Below are 14845 nucleotides of genomic sequence, written 5' to 3' on the forward strand. Positions count from 1 at the left end.
GAGGGCTGGGATGCTGCAAGCAGGGGCCAGGCCCCTTGCAAACCCTGGGCTCTGCCCTGCACGTGCCTCCTCTGCTGGGGCACAAGGCCTGCTGGCACCCACGGGTCTCACCCTGCCTCTGAGCCCCAGCGGGCAGCACAGGGGCTGCAGCAGCTCTCCACACTCCTCTCCCCTCTGCTTCCACTGCTTGCAGGCTCCAGGGCAAGGGATGTGGTCACTGTGTGCTGCCGGCCAGTGCAGGCCACCTTTGCCTCCTAGGTTGGGGTTGATCCTTGCTCTGTGCCTGGTGCTGAGCATGAGCAGCCTGTGGGGGCTCTTTGTTCCCTCCTCTGGAGCACATCAAGGCCCAGCAGCAGCAGGACTGTGGCAAATAAAGTTTTTCACAGCAAGATGGAGTCTGGCAGTGGCATTTCCTGGGTGCTTTGTGTCCTGAGGCCTTGCTGCCTGGGAAGGCGTCTTGCAGCAGACCATCTCCTCACACACCTTGCCCTGCAGAGCCTTCACCGTCCTCGTAGCCCTCCCTTGGAGGCTCTCGCACAGTTTCACGCCCTTCGTCTGCTGCGGTGCCCACAGCTGCACGCAGTGCTCGAGGCGAGGCCGCAGCAGGCCGAGCAGAGTGGGACGATCCCTTCCCTCGGCCGGTCAGCAGTGCCGTGCCTCAGGCACCCCAGGGCCCTTTGGTGTCACATGGCATGACCCCATACACCTACTCCTCTTGTTGTGACACCGTAGAAGTACGTGAGCCTCTGCCCTCTCCCCAGGACACTGCAGAGACACCAGCGGGGCTTGTGGAGCAACTTTATTGTCAGCACCACAGCATTGGGTCTGAGATGGGGCCAACTGGGAGCCTCCAGTGTCAGGAGGTGTCCGTCTGGGGGTCCTCAGATGCTGCCTGGGGAAGGGGGGGACACGCAGGGTGAGAGATGAAGTGATTTGCCCCTTGCTGATGTGGACGGAGATGGGGACACCATTACCTGCGGCGTAGTTGTCTCCATGGAAGGGAGTGTAACCTGTGCTGGGGAGAAGAGGAGTGAGCAGAGTCCTCGTCACCCTTGACCACGACCCCGGCTCTCCCCAGCCACTCACCCGGGGTGGGAGGCCTGGCCCTGAAGCGATAGACACCAGCGAGAAAGAAGCCAAGTCCCAGCACCATCAGCACGGTGGCCACCGCCACCAGTATCGTCACCTCCAGCATCAGTCCGGGACCTGTGTAGACACGGCCGGGTGAGTGGCAGCAAGGAGCCAAGACCACCGGCCTCTGGTTGCAGTCCTGCACCTCTCCACTCACTCCAGTCCTCCAGGAGATGCTTCTGCAGGCTGATGTGCTGCACCAAGCACGTGTAGGTGTCGCCTGCCACCGGGGCCACCAGCAGGGACACCTGCGTCTGGTAGCTCCAGTTGCCGTTGGGGATGGCAGAGATGGGGTTGTAGTCGTCAGGCTCCATGATGTCCCCATTGTGCAGCCAGATGACGGTCACCTCGGGGGGGTAGAAGCCCCAGATGTGGCAGCTGAGGCAGATGGGCACACGGGCGTTCCCCTTCTCCGCAGGGATGATGCGGACTTGGGGCTGCGCTGGAGCAGGGATGGGGATGGGGTCAGTGGTGGGCGAGCCCCTTTTCCCTGACCTGTGCAACGTCCACACGCAATGCTGTGCAATGCTCCCGTGCAATGCTCCTGTGCAACGCTCCTGTGCAAAGCTCTAGGCATTGTCCCTTGCAATGTCACATGCGACATCCCCATGCGATGCTCACAATATGCCCTGTGCAACGTCTCTGTGCCACACCCTGCAAGAGGCATTGCTCTGTGCAACATCCCCTTGCAAAGGCAATGCAATGCACTGTGCAGTGCTGCATGCAACATCCCCTTGCGACGTCCTCATGCAGTGTGCTCTGCAACACCTCCATGCAATTCCCACTGCAACATCTCCTTGCAACATGCTCTTCAACACTCCTGTGCAACACTCTCATATAACATGCTCTGCAAAAACACTTTGAAATGCCCCCATTCAACAACTCCATGCAACACGCTCTGCAACAACCCCATGCATTGCCCTTTGCAACACTTCTCTGCTCTCCTCCATGTGACACCCCAATGCAACACACTTCGCAACAGCCTTGTGCAACACCCCCATTCAATGCTTGGGCTACATCTTGCTGAGGCAATCACCTCCAGGGCAGATTCTTTCTGCAGCAGAGCAGGGGATCGGACAGTCAGGGCTATATTTTTCCGGCATCAAGCCCACTTGAGGGAGCTGCCAGGACCCAGCAGCCCTTGCCAGGGAGGCTAACAAAGCGTTGGCAGAGCCAGCAGGGCCCCCTCCCCGGCCGTTCAAAAGCAGACCCTGGGGAGCACAATGACCACAAATGTGGTGACCCAGGTGGGCAAACAGGGCATGGCGCATCAGAAGGGAGTGGCAGGCAGTTCACGCAGGCAGGGTGAGCAGGGAGGGCAAAGCGTTCCCCCCCCCTACCCATACGAACACCTCCTCTAATGGTGATCTACCACTAGCTAGGCTGCAATGGCCTCCACCAGGCACAGTGCTCTCTCTAGCAAGTCTGTGCACACCCAGACTGACTGCCCGCTCAAAAATGCACCAGTTCAGGTCTCTGGGTACAGGGAGCGTCTGAGCCTGTTGCTGCCATCTGTGGGAGGCACGGTGTGAGTGTCAGGTGTGAGAAGGTGGATGACCTGGTCCACCTGGTGGCAGAACTCAAGGAGGAGGTGGAGAGGTTGAGGGCTATCAGGGAGTGTGAGTGGGAGATAGAGTGGTGGGGCAACTGCCTGTGGGGCCTGAAGGAGAGGTACCGGGGTGAGACACCCCAAATGGGGGCGGACCCCCTCCCCTTTTGCTGTCGGTCAGAGGGAGGGGACCTAGGAGTTGAGGAGGAATGGAGACAGGTCCCTGCTCGACATCGCAGGCGATGCCACCCCATACAAGCCCCACCTTCCACAACAGGTTTGAGGCCCTGGAGCTTGAGGGACCAGTAGCTGAGGAAGAGGTAGAAAGTGTAGCCAGGAGGATGCCTAGGGTGAGGAAGTCAACTCCACGCATCAGGACTGCTATCCTCTTTTGATAGTCCAGGCTGGCAGTGATGACATTGAAGAGAGAAGCCTGAAGGCTCTCAAACGGGATGTTAGGGGACTGGGGCAGTTAGTGGAAGGAGCGGGAGTACAGTTGGAGCAGATCTCCACACCGCAGCCCATGGAGGAGCCCCCAGTGCAGGAGGTGGAAGGGACTTGGTGGAGGCTGCAGCCCATGGAGAGCCCCTGCAGGAACAGGCCCCAGGCCGGAGCCACAGCCCGTGGACAGGAGCCCACTGAGGATCAGGAGCTCTGGGGGGAGCTGCCACCCGTGGGGGACCCAGATTGGAACAGTTTGCTCCTGACAGATGTACCCCATGCTACAGACCCATACTGGGGCAGTTGTTAGAGAGCTGCTGCCTGTGGGAAGCACATTTGGATCAGTTTGGGAGGGACGGCATCCCATGGGAAGAGTTGTTGACTCAGCTGAGGGTGGAAAGCCCTCGCAGGGAGATCTGGAGAAATTGGAGAGCTGGGCAATATCCAACTGCATGAAGTTTAACAAGAGCAAGTGCAGGTGCTGCACCTGGGACGGGGCAACCCTGGCTATACGTACAGAGTGGGGGATGAGACACTGGAGAGCAGCCCTGCAGAGAGGGATCTGGGGGTTGTGGTTGACAGCAAGCTGAACATGAGCCAGCAGTGTGCCCTGGCAGCCAGGAGGGCCAACTGTATCCTGGGGTGCTGATAACATGCTGATGTTTTAATTGTTGCAGAGCAGTTCTTACACCAAGCCAAGGACGTTTCAGCTTCTCTCTCTGTCCTGCCAGAGAGCAGACTAGGGGTGCAGCAGGAGCTGGGAGGGGACAGACCCAGGACGGCTGACTCCAACTGGCCAAAGGGGTATTCCGTATCATTTGGGATCATGCTAAACAATATATAGGGGTGGCTAGCCGGGGGGGGGGGGGGAGCAGACTGCTCAGGGTTAGGCTGGGCATCGGTCAGTGGGTGGTGAGCATTGTGCATCACTTGTTTCATACACACTTAGTAGTAGTACTATTATTATTCTTGTTGTTATTATTATTTTCCTGTCTTAATAAACTGCCTTTATCTCAATCCACAGGCTTCACTTCACGGTTCTCTCCGTGATCCCAGAGAAGGAGGGTGGAGAATGAGGGAACAGCTGTGTGGTGTTTCGCTGCCAGCTGGGTTAAACCACAACATCTCGGAAAAGGCGGACCTCTACCAAATGCTCGTTTCCATACTCCCCTCCCTTAGCTCCTCCACATTGTGTCTGTGGAATGTAGCCTGGTGGTCGTGGGCAGGGGTCTTTCAGGATGAAGGCAAAGAGAAAGAGGAGGTCAAACTTTTTACCTTTCTGGACTTTGACCTTCTCTTGGACAGTATTGAGGAGTTTTTTGCTTATCTTTACCTTGCTTCCTGCCAACAAGTTGTTCATCCTTCCCTAACGACTCGTTTGTCCTTCCCTCATCCGTTGCCCTTGAGAGATATCTTCCTTTTTACATCTGCTTCTCATTAGGTTCTCATCTCCATCCCCAACAATCAGGATATTTTTAGGTTCTCACCTACATCCCCAATAATCAGGATATTTTACCATATATGTAGCTAAATGTTAATTCAGATCAGTTTTAGCATCTTCCGCATCTCAGTGGCAGGCATGCAGAACTCCCCAGACACTTGTCCCCACTGCTCCAGGGCCAGAGCTCCTCCTAGACGATTATTGCAAAAAGGATGCAGGAAAAGGCTTGGGAAGTTGGGCATAGCCCTGTGTTTCCTGCAGCATGGCTGGGTGCTGTGAGGGACCTCTCTCTTTTGGTGGGGTTCCCTTGGAGAAGAAGACCTGCGGGGGCCATCTGCCCCCTGGGAAACCTCTCTCTCCGATGGGGCTCCCCTGGGGCTGTGGCTGCCCCAGCCTCACCAACCATGCCAGGGGCCTTCTGACTTACCTCATCACTCTGCTCCTCCTCCAGCTGGGCTCAGGTAGGATCCTGCAGGGATGCTGGGGGCTCTCCCCCCTGTGAATGCAGACATGCTGCTGCGGGGCAGGGGAGCGGTTGTGGGAAAGGGGGGACCCGAGCCTACAGCTCGCCCGTGCTGGGTTTCACTTTCACTTTTGTTCTTTCAGACAACACAGGCACTGCCTTGCCTGCCCTTTCTGTGTCTCCTTCCCCCACCCGAATTCTGAAGAGAGGGCTCCCACTCCCAGCACATCTCCTTCTCCTGCACGTTCTCCCTCTCCCTCTCCGGTTTCCTCGGTGGCTTCCCATGGCACCCAGGGGACACAGCACGCAACAACTCACGCAACAACTCATGCCCTTTGTCAGTCACTGCCCCTAAATTTAAAATGGCAAAATCTTACCTCCTCTCTGTGCCCTTCTCCATTGCCCAGTGTGAGAAACATCTCAAATAATTTTCTTCAGACAGGATCTTCTCTGAAGCTATTTTTTTTGTGATTGCAATGGCAGGCATCCTGTCAATCAGGAGAGCAAAATCCTAACCTTTTATTCCCTATTACCTGACACCTGATCACCTCCCCTTTTTCCTCATTGGCTGAGTACTACAGGTTCACAAGCTACTCGACACTCCTCTATACCGTATATGTAGATTTTTTTTCCAACCTTTTAATTTCTCCTTTCTTATGTTTTGAGAACTTGTGATCTTTGTTTTCCGGTTCTCACACTGCTCATCCTGTTTTTCTCAAGCTTCTACTTTATTTTGGAACAGTGAGGCCTTCTACGGTCCACTTATCTACCTAGCATTTCTCTTTATTCTGACTACAAAATTACCTTGGAATACAGAAAAATAATTCCCTACTGCAAAAAAACAACATTGTTTCTCACACCAGCCCAGCTCAGAGTGGAGGGACCAGGACACGCTGTCACTGCCACCGTGAGGCAGGATGTTGTGCTGCCCTGCCACTTGTCCCCTCAACGCGATGCTCGCACCTTGGAGGTCAGGTGGATCCGGGACCATATCTCTGAGACAGTGCACCACTACCGCAATGGAGAGGACCTGTATGGGGAGCAGATGGGGGCATATGCCGGGAGGACAGAGTTGGTCAGAGATGGTCTCTCTGCTGGAAGCCTGGACTTGCGAATCACGGGGCTGAGACCCTCTGATGATGGCCTGTACGTCTGCACTGTGGAAGATGCTCATGCTTATAAGGAAGCCATTGTGGAGCTGGAGGTGTCAGGTCAGTGACTGGGGTGATGCTTCTAGGGGAGATTTTATGTGTCCTATGAATGTTCCAGCTGTTTCACAGCATGGAGCATGCCCATGGATGTGGAGGTAACATTTGGGGAGAGAGCTCCCTGGAGACTTTTGTCAGTTTTCACTGGTGTCCTTGAAGACAATAATCATAATACTGTGAGGGCACTGGGCACAGGCTGCTGAGCAGCACCTTCAGCTGTGTCAGCAATGGGACCAAACAGCACACAGGGAGAATCGCAGAGTCCTCTGAGCAGGCAGACGTCTGCTTTACTTTTTCTTTCTGTGCTGGGGGAGACCTGACACGTTGCCTGGAAGTCTCGGGGCTTCTTGACCCAGCATGACTTGGTGCAGAGACTCTGCCTAGAAGTGCTGGAGCTCAGCACCTGTGTTTTCTGCATGATTTGTGGACACTTCCTTTGTGCAGCCCTGCTCCCTGGATCTGGCACCCAGCAGGGTGGTGAGAGTGAATGCGGGGAGTTCCTGGTCCCTGAGCCTCTGTGCCTGTTGCTGGGTTGGGCTGTATTTGGCATGGGAGCAGATGGGGTCTTTGCCTTGGAACTCAATCCCTCCCCAAGTCAAGCCCCAGCCACACGCTCTTCCCCCAGCCACAGGCGCTGACCTCCACCTCTCCCTGGGGGGCTACGAGGCCAGAGGTGTCCGGGTGCTGTGTCGATCGGCCGGCTGGTACCCGCTGCCGCAGCTGCTGTGGAGGGATGCTCGTGGGCAGCACCTGCCCTCGGTCTCCCAGACACATTCCCAGGACCAGGAGGGGTTCTTTGAAATCAAAGGCGCCATCATTGTGACCGGGAGCGTGGAGGGGCCCTTGTCCTGTGTGGTCAGGAGCAGCCGCCTCCAGCAGGAGCAGGAATCGTCCCTGTACATTGCAGGTACAAATGGCACAGCCAGGGTGAGGTGTTCCTGGCCCCTGAACTCATCCTGACTCAGGAGAAACCTGGGTCTTGCTCTTCCATCCACGTGCATGTAAACACAGCCCTTTTCCTGGTGCCTTTTCTCAGCTCCCTTCTTCCACAACGCCCAGCCCTGGATGGTGGCTCTGGCTCTGGTCCTCGTGCTTTTGGCTGTGTCCATTGGCCTCGGTGTTTATCTCTTTCGAAAGCAAGGTAAGCTGGCAGCGCAGGGATGGAGCGCAGGGAGGTGTTCCGCAGGGACTCCCCTGGGTCTGGAGCGGGGCTGAGCCCTGGCCCAGGGAGGTGCATAGGAGGAGGAAGGGAATGTTCTCCTGGGGATGCCAAAGGTCTTAGGATGCTCTTGGGTGGGAGGCCAGGGAGCATGGCTGCAGCGTGGGGCTGGTGGTAAGGCGCAGCCCCCCTCCACATGTTCCCACCCAGCAACCAAGCTTATCTGCTCACCACCTGTTCCTCCGCCTTTGCTTTTCAGCGGCACAGAGCCAAGAGCTGGGTGAGTCCTTGCAGTCCCTGGGGAAGTGGTGTCTGTGTGGGAGGGCCTGGTCTGGGTGGGCTCTGGGGGCTTGTGTGCTGGTGGCTCGGGGGTGCTGGAGGAGCAGCTGGAGCCTGGGGAGGGAGTGGGGAGTGCTGGGGCTGGGGCTGCCCTGGGCACGGGACAAGGGACAGGTCCGGGATGGCTGAAAGGAATGGGGATCAAGGTGGAAATGGGGAGCGAGCTGAGGGGCTGCCCCACTCTGCACTGATGCTTCTGGGACAGGGACGTCCTCCAACTGTCCCCATTCACTTCCCCTTGTGCTTTGGTGGCATGGTGCAGAGAGCTGCACAAGTGTCTGTCCTTACAGCTCCACGTGCTCAAGCCTTGCTCAAAGCTTAGTCTTGCTCCCTGTTAGACTGGTCCCTCCCAGTCTGGGTGGAAGTTTGTCATTTCCCACTTTAAACCCTTCGTGGTCTTCAAATGGGATCAGCCCTGAGATGAAAAGCTGTAACCTCTGATCACTCATGCTTTTGTTTTCCTTTTCCAGTGAACAGAGATGCAAGGCTGGGTAAGTCTCCTTCCCCAAAGAGAAAGCATTTGGTGTCTTCCCAGAGGAGTAGCCATGGGATAAGAAGCTGCCCCTATGAACATGCAACACTTTTCTCTTTCTTTTTCTTTTACAGAGGAACTACCTGCAGAGATCGGTGAGTGTCCATCCCCAAACCCAAAGAATTTGGGGTCCAGACATGGGATGATCATTTTTCCCTCTGATCATGGATTCCTTATGCTTTTCTTTCCCAGAGGAAAAAGATGCAAGACTGGGTGAGTCTCCCACCTAATCTGAAGGATTCGACGTCCTTTGCTTTGCAGCAGCCATTTGATGAGAATCTCTCCTTCCTCCTCATGCACTGCTTTTCTCTTTCTTTTCCAGCGGAACTGGCTGCCAAAGTAGGTGAGCGTCCCTGAGCTTGGGCACGGTGCAGAGAGCTGCACAAGTGTCTGTCTTTACGGTTCCACCTATAAGACCATTAAACAAAGCTGGGCCACAATGACTATTTTCTTGGTCTCCCCTCGGAACAAGGCAGTATTTTGCCAGTCATGGGATGTGTTCATGATCTATCATGGGCTGAGCAACACTCCCCTCTGATCATGCATTACTTTCTTTCCTTTTTAGAGGAACAAGCTGCAGAGCTGGGTGAGTGTCCCCGTGCTTGCGCCCCAGGGTAACACCAAGGAGATGTGCAGGGAAGGGTTGGCAGCTGGGACAGAGCAGCCCAGGGCTGGGCACTCACCCTGACAGGGGAGCGGGGAGTGCTGGGGCTGGGGCTGCCCTGAGCACGGGACACAGCTGGGATGACTGAAAAGAACGGGGATCAAGGTGAGGACGGGGAGCGAGCTGAGGGGCTGCCCCACTCTGCACTGACACTTCTGGGACAGGGACGTCCTCCAACTGTCCCCATTCACTTCCGCTTGTGTTTTGGTGGCACGGTGCAGAGAGCTGCACAAGTGTCTGTCCTTAATGCTCCACGTGCACAAGCCTTGCTTAAAGCTGGGTCTTGCTCCCTGTTAGTCTGGTCCCTCCCAGTCCGAGAGCAAGACTTTCTGTGCCCATTCACCAGGTCAAAGAACTTTGGGGTCTAGCCATGGAATTAGTCATGGAATTTGAAGCACTCCTCTCTGATCATGCGTTGCTTTTGCTTTTCTTTTCCAGTGAGAAAAGACGCAGTGATCGGTAAGACTGCCTTAATAAACCCAAGAGTTGGCACCTTTCCATGGCAGCAGCCATGGGCTGGGCAACTCCCCAATCTCATCATGCCTTGCTTTTCTCTTCCTTTTCCAGCGGAACAAGAATCAGAGCTGAGTGAGTGTCACGGAGCTCAGGCTGCATGACATCTCCAAGGCAATGTGCAGGGGAGGGTGGGCAGCTGGGACAGAGCAGCCCAGGGCTGGCCCCTCACCCTGCCCACACCCACCACTCTGCACCCACGTGCGAGCTGTGGGGCTGCCCCTCTCTGCACTGACGCTTCTGGACAGGGACGTCCTCCACCCGTCCCTATTCACTTCCACTTGCGTTTTGGTGGCACGGTGCAGAGAGCTGCACAAGTGTCTGTCCTTAATGCTCCACGTGCATGAGCCTTGCTCAAAGCTGGTTCTGGCTGACTGTTAGTCAGGTCTCTCACAATCTGGGTGCAAGTTGGTTATTTCCCACTCATGAGATGTATTCAAAGTCTAGCCATGGGCTGAGAAGCTCTTCCTTCTGGTCACACATTGATTTTCTTTTTTCTTTTCAGAGAAACAAGCTGCAGAGCTGGGTGAGTGTCCCTGTTGTTGAGCCCCAAGGCAACACCAAGGTGATGTGCAGGGGAGGGTGGGCACCTGGGACAGAGCAGCCCAGGGCTGGGCACTCACCCTGACAGGACAGTGGGGAGTGTTGGGGTTGGAGCTGCCCTGGGCACGGGACACAGCCAGGATGGCTGAAAGGAACGGGGATCAAGGTGGGGATGGGGAGGAAGCTGCGGGTCTGCCCTGCTCTGCACTGATGCTTCTGGGACACGGACGTCCTCCACCCGTCCCCATTCAGTTCCACATTTGTTTTGGTGGCACGGTGCAGAGAGCTGCACAAGTGTCTGTCCTTACAGCTCCACGTGCACAAGCCTTGCTCAAAGCTGGGTCTTGCTCCCTGTTAGTCTGGTCCCTCCCAGTCCGAGAGCAAGACTTTCTGTGCCCATTCACCAGGTCAAAGAATTTTGGGGAGTAGCCATGGAATTAGTCATGGAAGTTGAAGCACTCCTCTCTGATCATGCATTGCTTTTGCTTTTCTTTTCCAGTGAGAAAAGATGCAAGAATGGGTAAGACTACCTTAATAAACCCAAAGAGTTGGTACCTTTCCATGGCAGCAGCCATGGGCTGGGCAACTCCCCAGTCTCATCATGCCTTGCTTTTCTCTTCCTTTTCCAGCGGAACAAGCTGCAGAGCTGGGTGAGTGTCACAGAGCTTGGGCCCCAGGGTGCTAAGGCAATGTGCAGGGGAGGGTGGGCAGCTGGGACAGAGCACTGGGCACCAGCCGTGGGCTGTGACCAGCTCTCCCCTCTCCTTCCAGCATGGAGAAGGTGTCTGCTGCCTCAAAATAGAGGTAGGTGTGCACTTGGTTGCCCTCTGAGTTGCTTCTCCTTCCCTTGCTGGGCCATGTTCAGGAGCCAAGAGGTGCCCCATCTCCTGCCCCGTGGGGCAGCTCCTGGCCCCGAGCTGGGGAAAGCCTGCCCAGGGCTGAGCTCTGCCCCTGATGGCCTGGCTCCTTCTGTCCCTACAGTGAAGGTGACGCTGGACCCACACACGGCTCATCCCGGGCTTGTTGTGTCTCAGGACAACAGCAGTGTGAGATGGGAAGACATATCACCTCAAGTTCCTGACACACCAGAGAGATTTGACGATATTTTATGCGTGCTGGGCCGTGAGGAGTTCAGAGAGGGGAGACACTGCTGGTTGGTGGAGGTGGAGGGGGAGTCACTAAAGTATTCTTGGTGGGCTGTGGGGGTGGCCAGGGCTTCTGTGGAGAGGAAGGGGAAGATCAACATGAGACCTGAAGAAGGGATCTGGGCTGTGGAGTACTATTATGAACATGTCAAGTCTCTAACATTTCCTCCCACTGACTTGCCCCTGTCCCCTGTCCCCACGAGGATCTGGGTCTGTCTGGACTGTACCCAGCAGCAGGTGTCTTTTATCAATGCTGACAATGGGGTTGAGATCTTCACTTTCACAGCAGCCTCCTTCAATGGGGAGAGCATCCGCCCCTGGTTCATGATGCGGAAACGGGGATTTCAGCTGTTCCTGAGGGACAGCACCCTGTAAACCCTGTCCCCAGCCCTGGGGACCTCCTGCCCTTCTCCTTGAACACCTCTTGTTGGTCGTGCAGGAACAACACAGGAATGAGGGGCAGTGGGGACAGGGGCTGCCCCGTGTTCCTCCCTGCTGCTGGAGGAGGGCTGGGATGCTGCAAGCAGGGGCCAGGCCCCTTGCAGCCCCTGGGCTCTGCCCTGCACGTGGCTCCTGTGCTGGGGCACAAGCCCTGCTGGCACCCACGGGTCTCACCCTGCCTCTGAGCCCCAGCGGCCAGCACAGCGGCTGCAGCAGCTCTCCACGCTCCTCTCCCCTCTGCTTGCACTGCTTGCAGACCCCAAGGCAAGGGATTTGGTCACCATATGCTGATGGCCATTGCAGTCTACCTTTGCCTCCTAGTTTGGTGTTGATCTGTTCTCTGTGCCTGGTGCTGAGCATGAGCAGCCTGTGGGGGCTCTTTGTTCCCTCCTCTGGAGCACATCAAGGCCCAGCAGCAGCAGGACTGTGGCAAATAAAGCTTTGCACAGGAAGATGGAGTCTGGCAGTGGCATTTCCTGAGTGCTTTTCTGTCCTGAGGCTTTGCTGCCTGGGAAGGCGTCTTGCAGCAGACCTGTCCTTGGTGTTGGTCCTGGGAGTCAGAGCCAGGAGCAATTTAAATTCCAGCTGCTCCCATTTCCCCAGCTGGAGCCTGGGACCCCCTTGTCCCATCTGGGTCATTGTGCTGCCCAGGGGGGCACCCAAAGGGCTTGCAGCCTCCCGTCACACAGTCTCTGCAGAGGCTGTCCCCACACTGGGGCATCTCTTGGAAGCCCTTCAAGCAGAGGGAGCAGGTCTCCTCAGCCTAAAGCCCAAGATCACAGAATGACAGAATAGCCTGAGTTGGTAGGGACCCAATGGGACCATCGAGTCCATCTCAAGACTCCACAATGGCCAACCCAAAAATCAGACCCTCTCTCAAACAGCCTTCTGCAAACACTGCTTCAGCTGCAGCAGGCTCAGGGACATGGCTACATCCCTTGGGAGCCTGTTCCAGCGCCTGAGCAACCTCTCAGGAAATAAATTGTTTCTGAACAGCTGGCCTGAGCCTCCCCTGAAGCAGCTCCATGCCATTTTCTCTGGCTCTGTCACTGGCCCCAGAGAGCAGAGACCAGCGCCTGCCCCTCCGCTCCCCTCATCAGGAAGCCGTGGGCCACCACGAGGCCTCCCCTGTGTCTCCTCTGCTATGGGCTCAACAAGCCAAGCGCCTTCAGCCGCTCCTCACACGCCTTGCCCTGCAGAGCCTTCGCCGTCCTCGTAGCCCTCCCTTGGAGGCTTTCTCACAGTTTCACGCCCTTCGTCTGCTGCGGTGCCCACAGATGCACGCAGTGCTTGCAACAAGGCTGCAGCAGGCCGAGCAGAGCGGGACGATCCCTTCCCTCGGCCGGCCAGCAGTGCCGTGCCTGAGGCACCCCAGGGTACACTTGGCCCTTTGGGCTGCCAGGGCCTGCTGCTGGCTCACATCCAACTTGCCATCGGCCACAACACCCCCAGCTCCCATTCTGGGGGCTGCTCTCCAGCCTCTCGCCCCCCACGCTGTCCATACAGCCAGGGCTGCTCCTGCCCAGGGACAGGGCCGGCACTTGCTCTTGTTAAACTTCCCACAGGCGGTGGCTGCCCAGCTCTCCCCTTTGGCCAGATCCCTCTGCAAGGCCTCTTCACCTTTGACGGAGTCAGCAGCCCCTCTCAGTTCAGTGTCAGCCACAAACTCACGCAGGTTTCCTTCCCATCCTGCATCCAGGTCATTTATGGGACCACTGATGAGACCTGGCCTCAAAATGGAGCCCTGCAGAGCCCCACTCATGACTGGCCACCAGCCTGATGTCTCCCCATTTACCAGAACCCTCAGAGCCTGATCCCTCAGCCAGTTGTTCACCCATCGTATTGTGCACTTCTCTGGCTCTGTGATGGACATTTGGTCCAGATGGATACAGTCAGAAACCATGTCATAATCTTTACTGAAATCCAAAAGATCACTTCAACTGGCTCCATCAGTCAAATGGGAGACTGACCTTATCCAAAAAAAAGGAAATGAGGTATGTTGAACATGAGCTTCCCCCCATGAACCCATGTGTCCTATGACCAGTGACCGCATTGTCCCTTAGGTGTTTTTCACTCACTCCCAGAGCAATCTCTGTAACTTTACCAGGCACTGCCGTGAGACTGACAAGCCTGTAATTCCCAGGGTCTAATTTGCTGCCCTTTCCGGAAACCGGGGCAACGTTTGGCAGCTTCCAGTCACTGGGACCTCTCCAGATTACTCAGTATACTTAAAACTAAATTAGAGAGATTTCATGATGTAGTGGGTTTACGTGGCAAGGTCTTGGTAGCAGGGGGCTGCAGGGTGGCCTCTCTGAGGGGAATCCAGAAGCTGCCCCATGTTAGATGAGGGCCCATTTCAGCTGGCTCCAAAGGGACACGTTGCTGCCCAGAGCTGAGCCACTAAGCAATGTTCTTTGTGCCTCTGTGAGGGCATAGTTAAGAAACGTGGAAAAAACTTCTGCACAACAGCAGCTGGGAGAGTGAGGAGTGAGAACCAGCCCTGCAGCCCCCAAGGTGAGTGCAGCAGAAGGGCAGGAGGTGCTCCAGGCACACAGCAGCAGTTCCCCTGCGGCCTGTGGAGAGGCCCCTGGTGGAGCAGGCTGTCCCCCTGCAGCCCATGGGTCTCACATGGAGCAGATCTCCACGCTGCAGCTCATGGAGAAGCCCCCGGTGGAGCAGGCACTGGGCCACATCTGCAGCCCCTGGAGAGGAGCCCACGCAGGAGCAGAGGGTCTGAGGGGAACTGCTGACTGTGGGGGAACCAGGTTGGAACAGTTTGCTCCTGACTGAAGGACCCTGTGGTATGGATCCATACTGGAGCAGGTATTGAAGGGCTGCTGCCTGTGGGAAGCTCATGTAGGATCAGCTCATGAAGGATGGCATCCCATGGGAGGACTCTGTTGAGGTGGAAAGGCCTTGCAGAGAGATCTGGATAGACTGGAGAGTTGGGCAATCACCAACTGCATAAAGTTTAACAAGAGCAAGTGCCAAGTCCTGCACCTGGGATGGGACAACCCTGGCTATAGGGACAGACTGGGGGATGTGATGCTTGAGAGCAGCCCCCCAGAGAGGGATCTGGGGATTGTGGTTGACAGCAAGATGAACATGAGCCAGCAGTGTGCCCTGGCAGCCAGGAGGGCCAACCGTATCCTGGGATGCATCGAGCATGGCATTGCTAGTCAGATGAGGGAAGTGATTGTCCCGCTCTACTCGGCACTGGTGCAGCCTCACCTCGAGGACTCTGTGCAGTTCTGGGCACCACAGCACAAGAAGGAC

General features: G+C 56.3%; 1 protein-coding gene across 1 annotated transcript; it reads left to right on the plus strand.

The window, feature by feature from the left end:
* Positions 1 to 4923: 4923 nt before the first annotated feature.
* On the plus strand, positions 4924 to 11503 carry LOC311220330 (butyrophilin subfamily 1 member A1-like; the record flags this gene model as incomplete). The annotated part of the gene is made up of 13 exons (XM_084303838.1): positions 4924 to 5023; positions 5889 to 6236; positions 6859 to 7140; positions 7270 to 7374; positions 7652 to 7672; positions 8202 to 8222; positions 8338 to 8358; positions 8456 to 8476; positions 8586 to 8606; positions 8829 to 8849; positions 9366 to 9386; positions 9495 to 9515; positions 10965 to 11503. The coding sequence occupies 13 exons, from the start codon at positions 4924 to 4926 to the stop codon at positions 11501 to 11503; spliced, it is 1542 nt and encodes a 513-aa protein (XP_084159964.1).
* Positions 11504 to 14845: the final 3342 nt, after the last annotated feature.

Source organism: Netta rufina (genome assembly GCF_964035555.1).
Source record: "Netta rufina genome assembly, chromosome: 31".
In the NCBI taxonomy this organism is placed as follows: domain Eukaryota; kingdom Metazoa; phylum Chordata; class Aves; order Anseriformes; family Anatidae; genus Netta; species Netta rufina.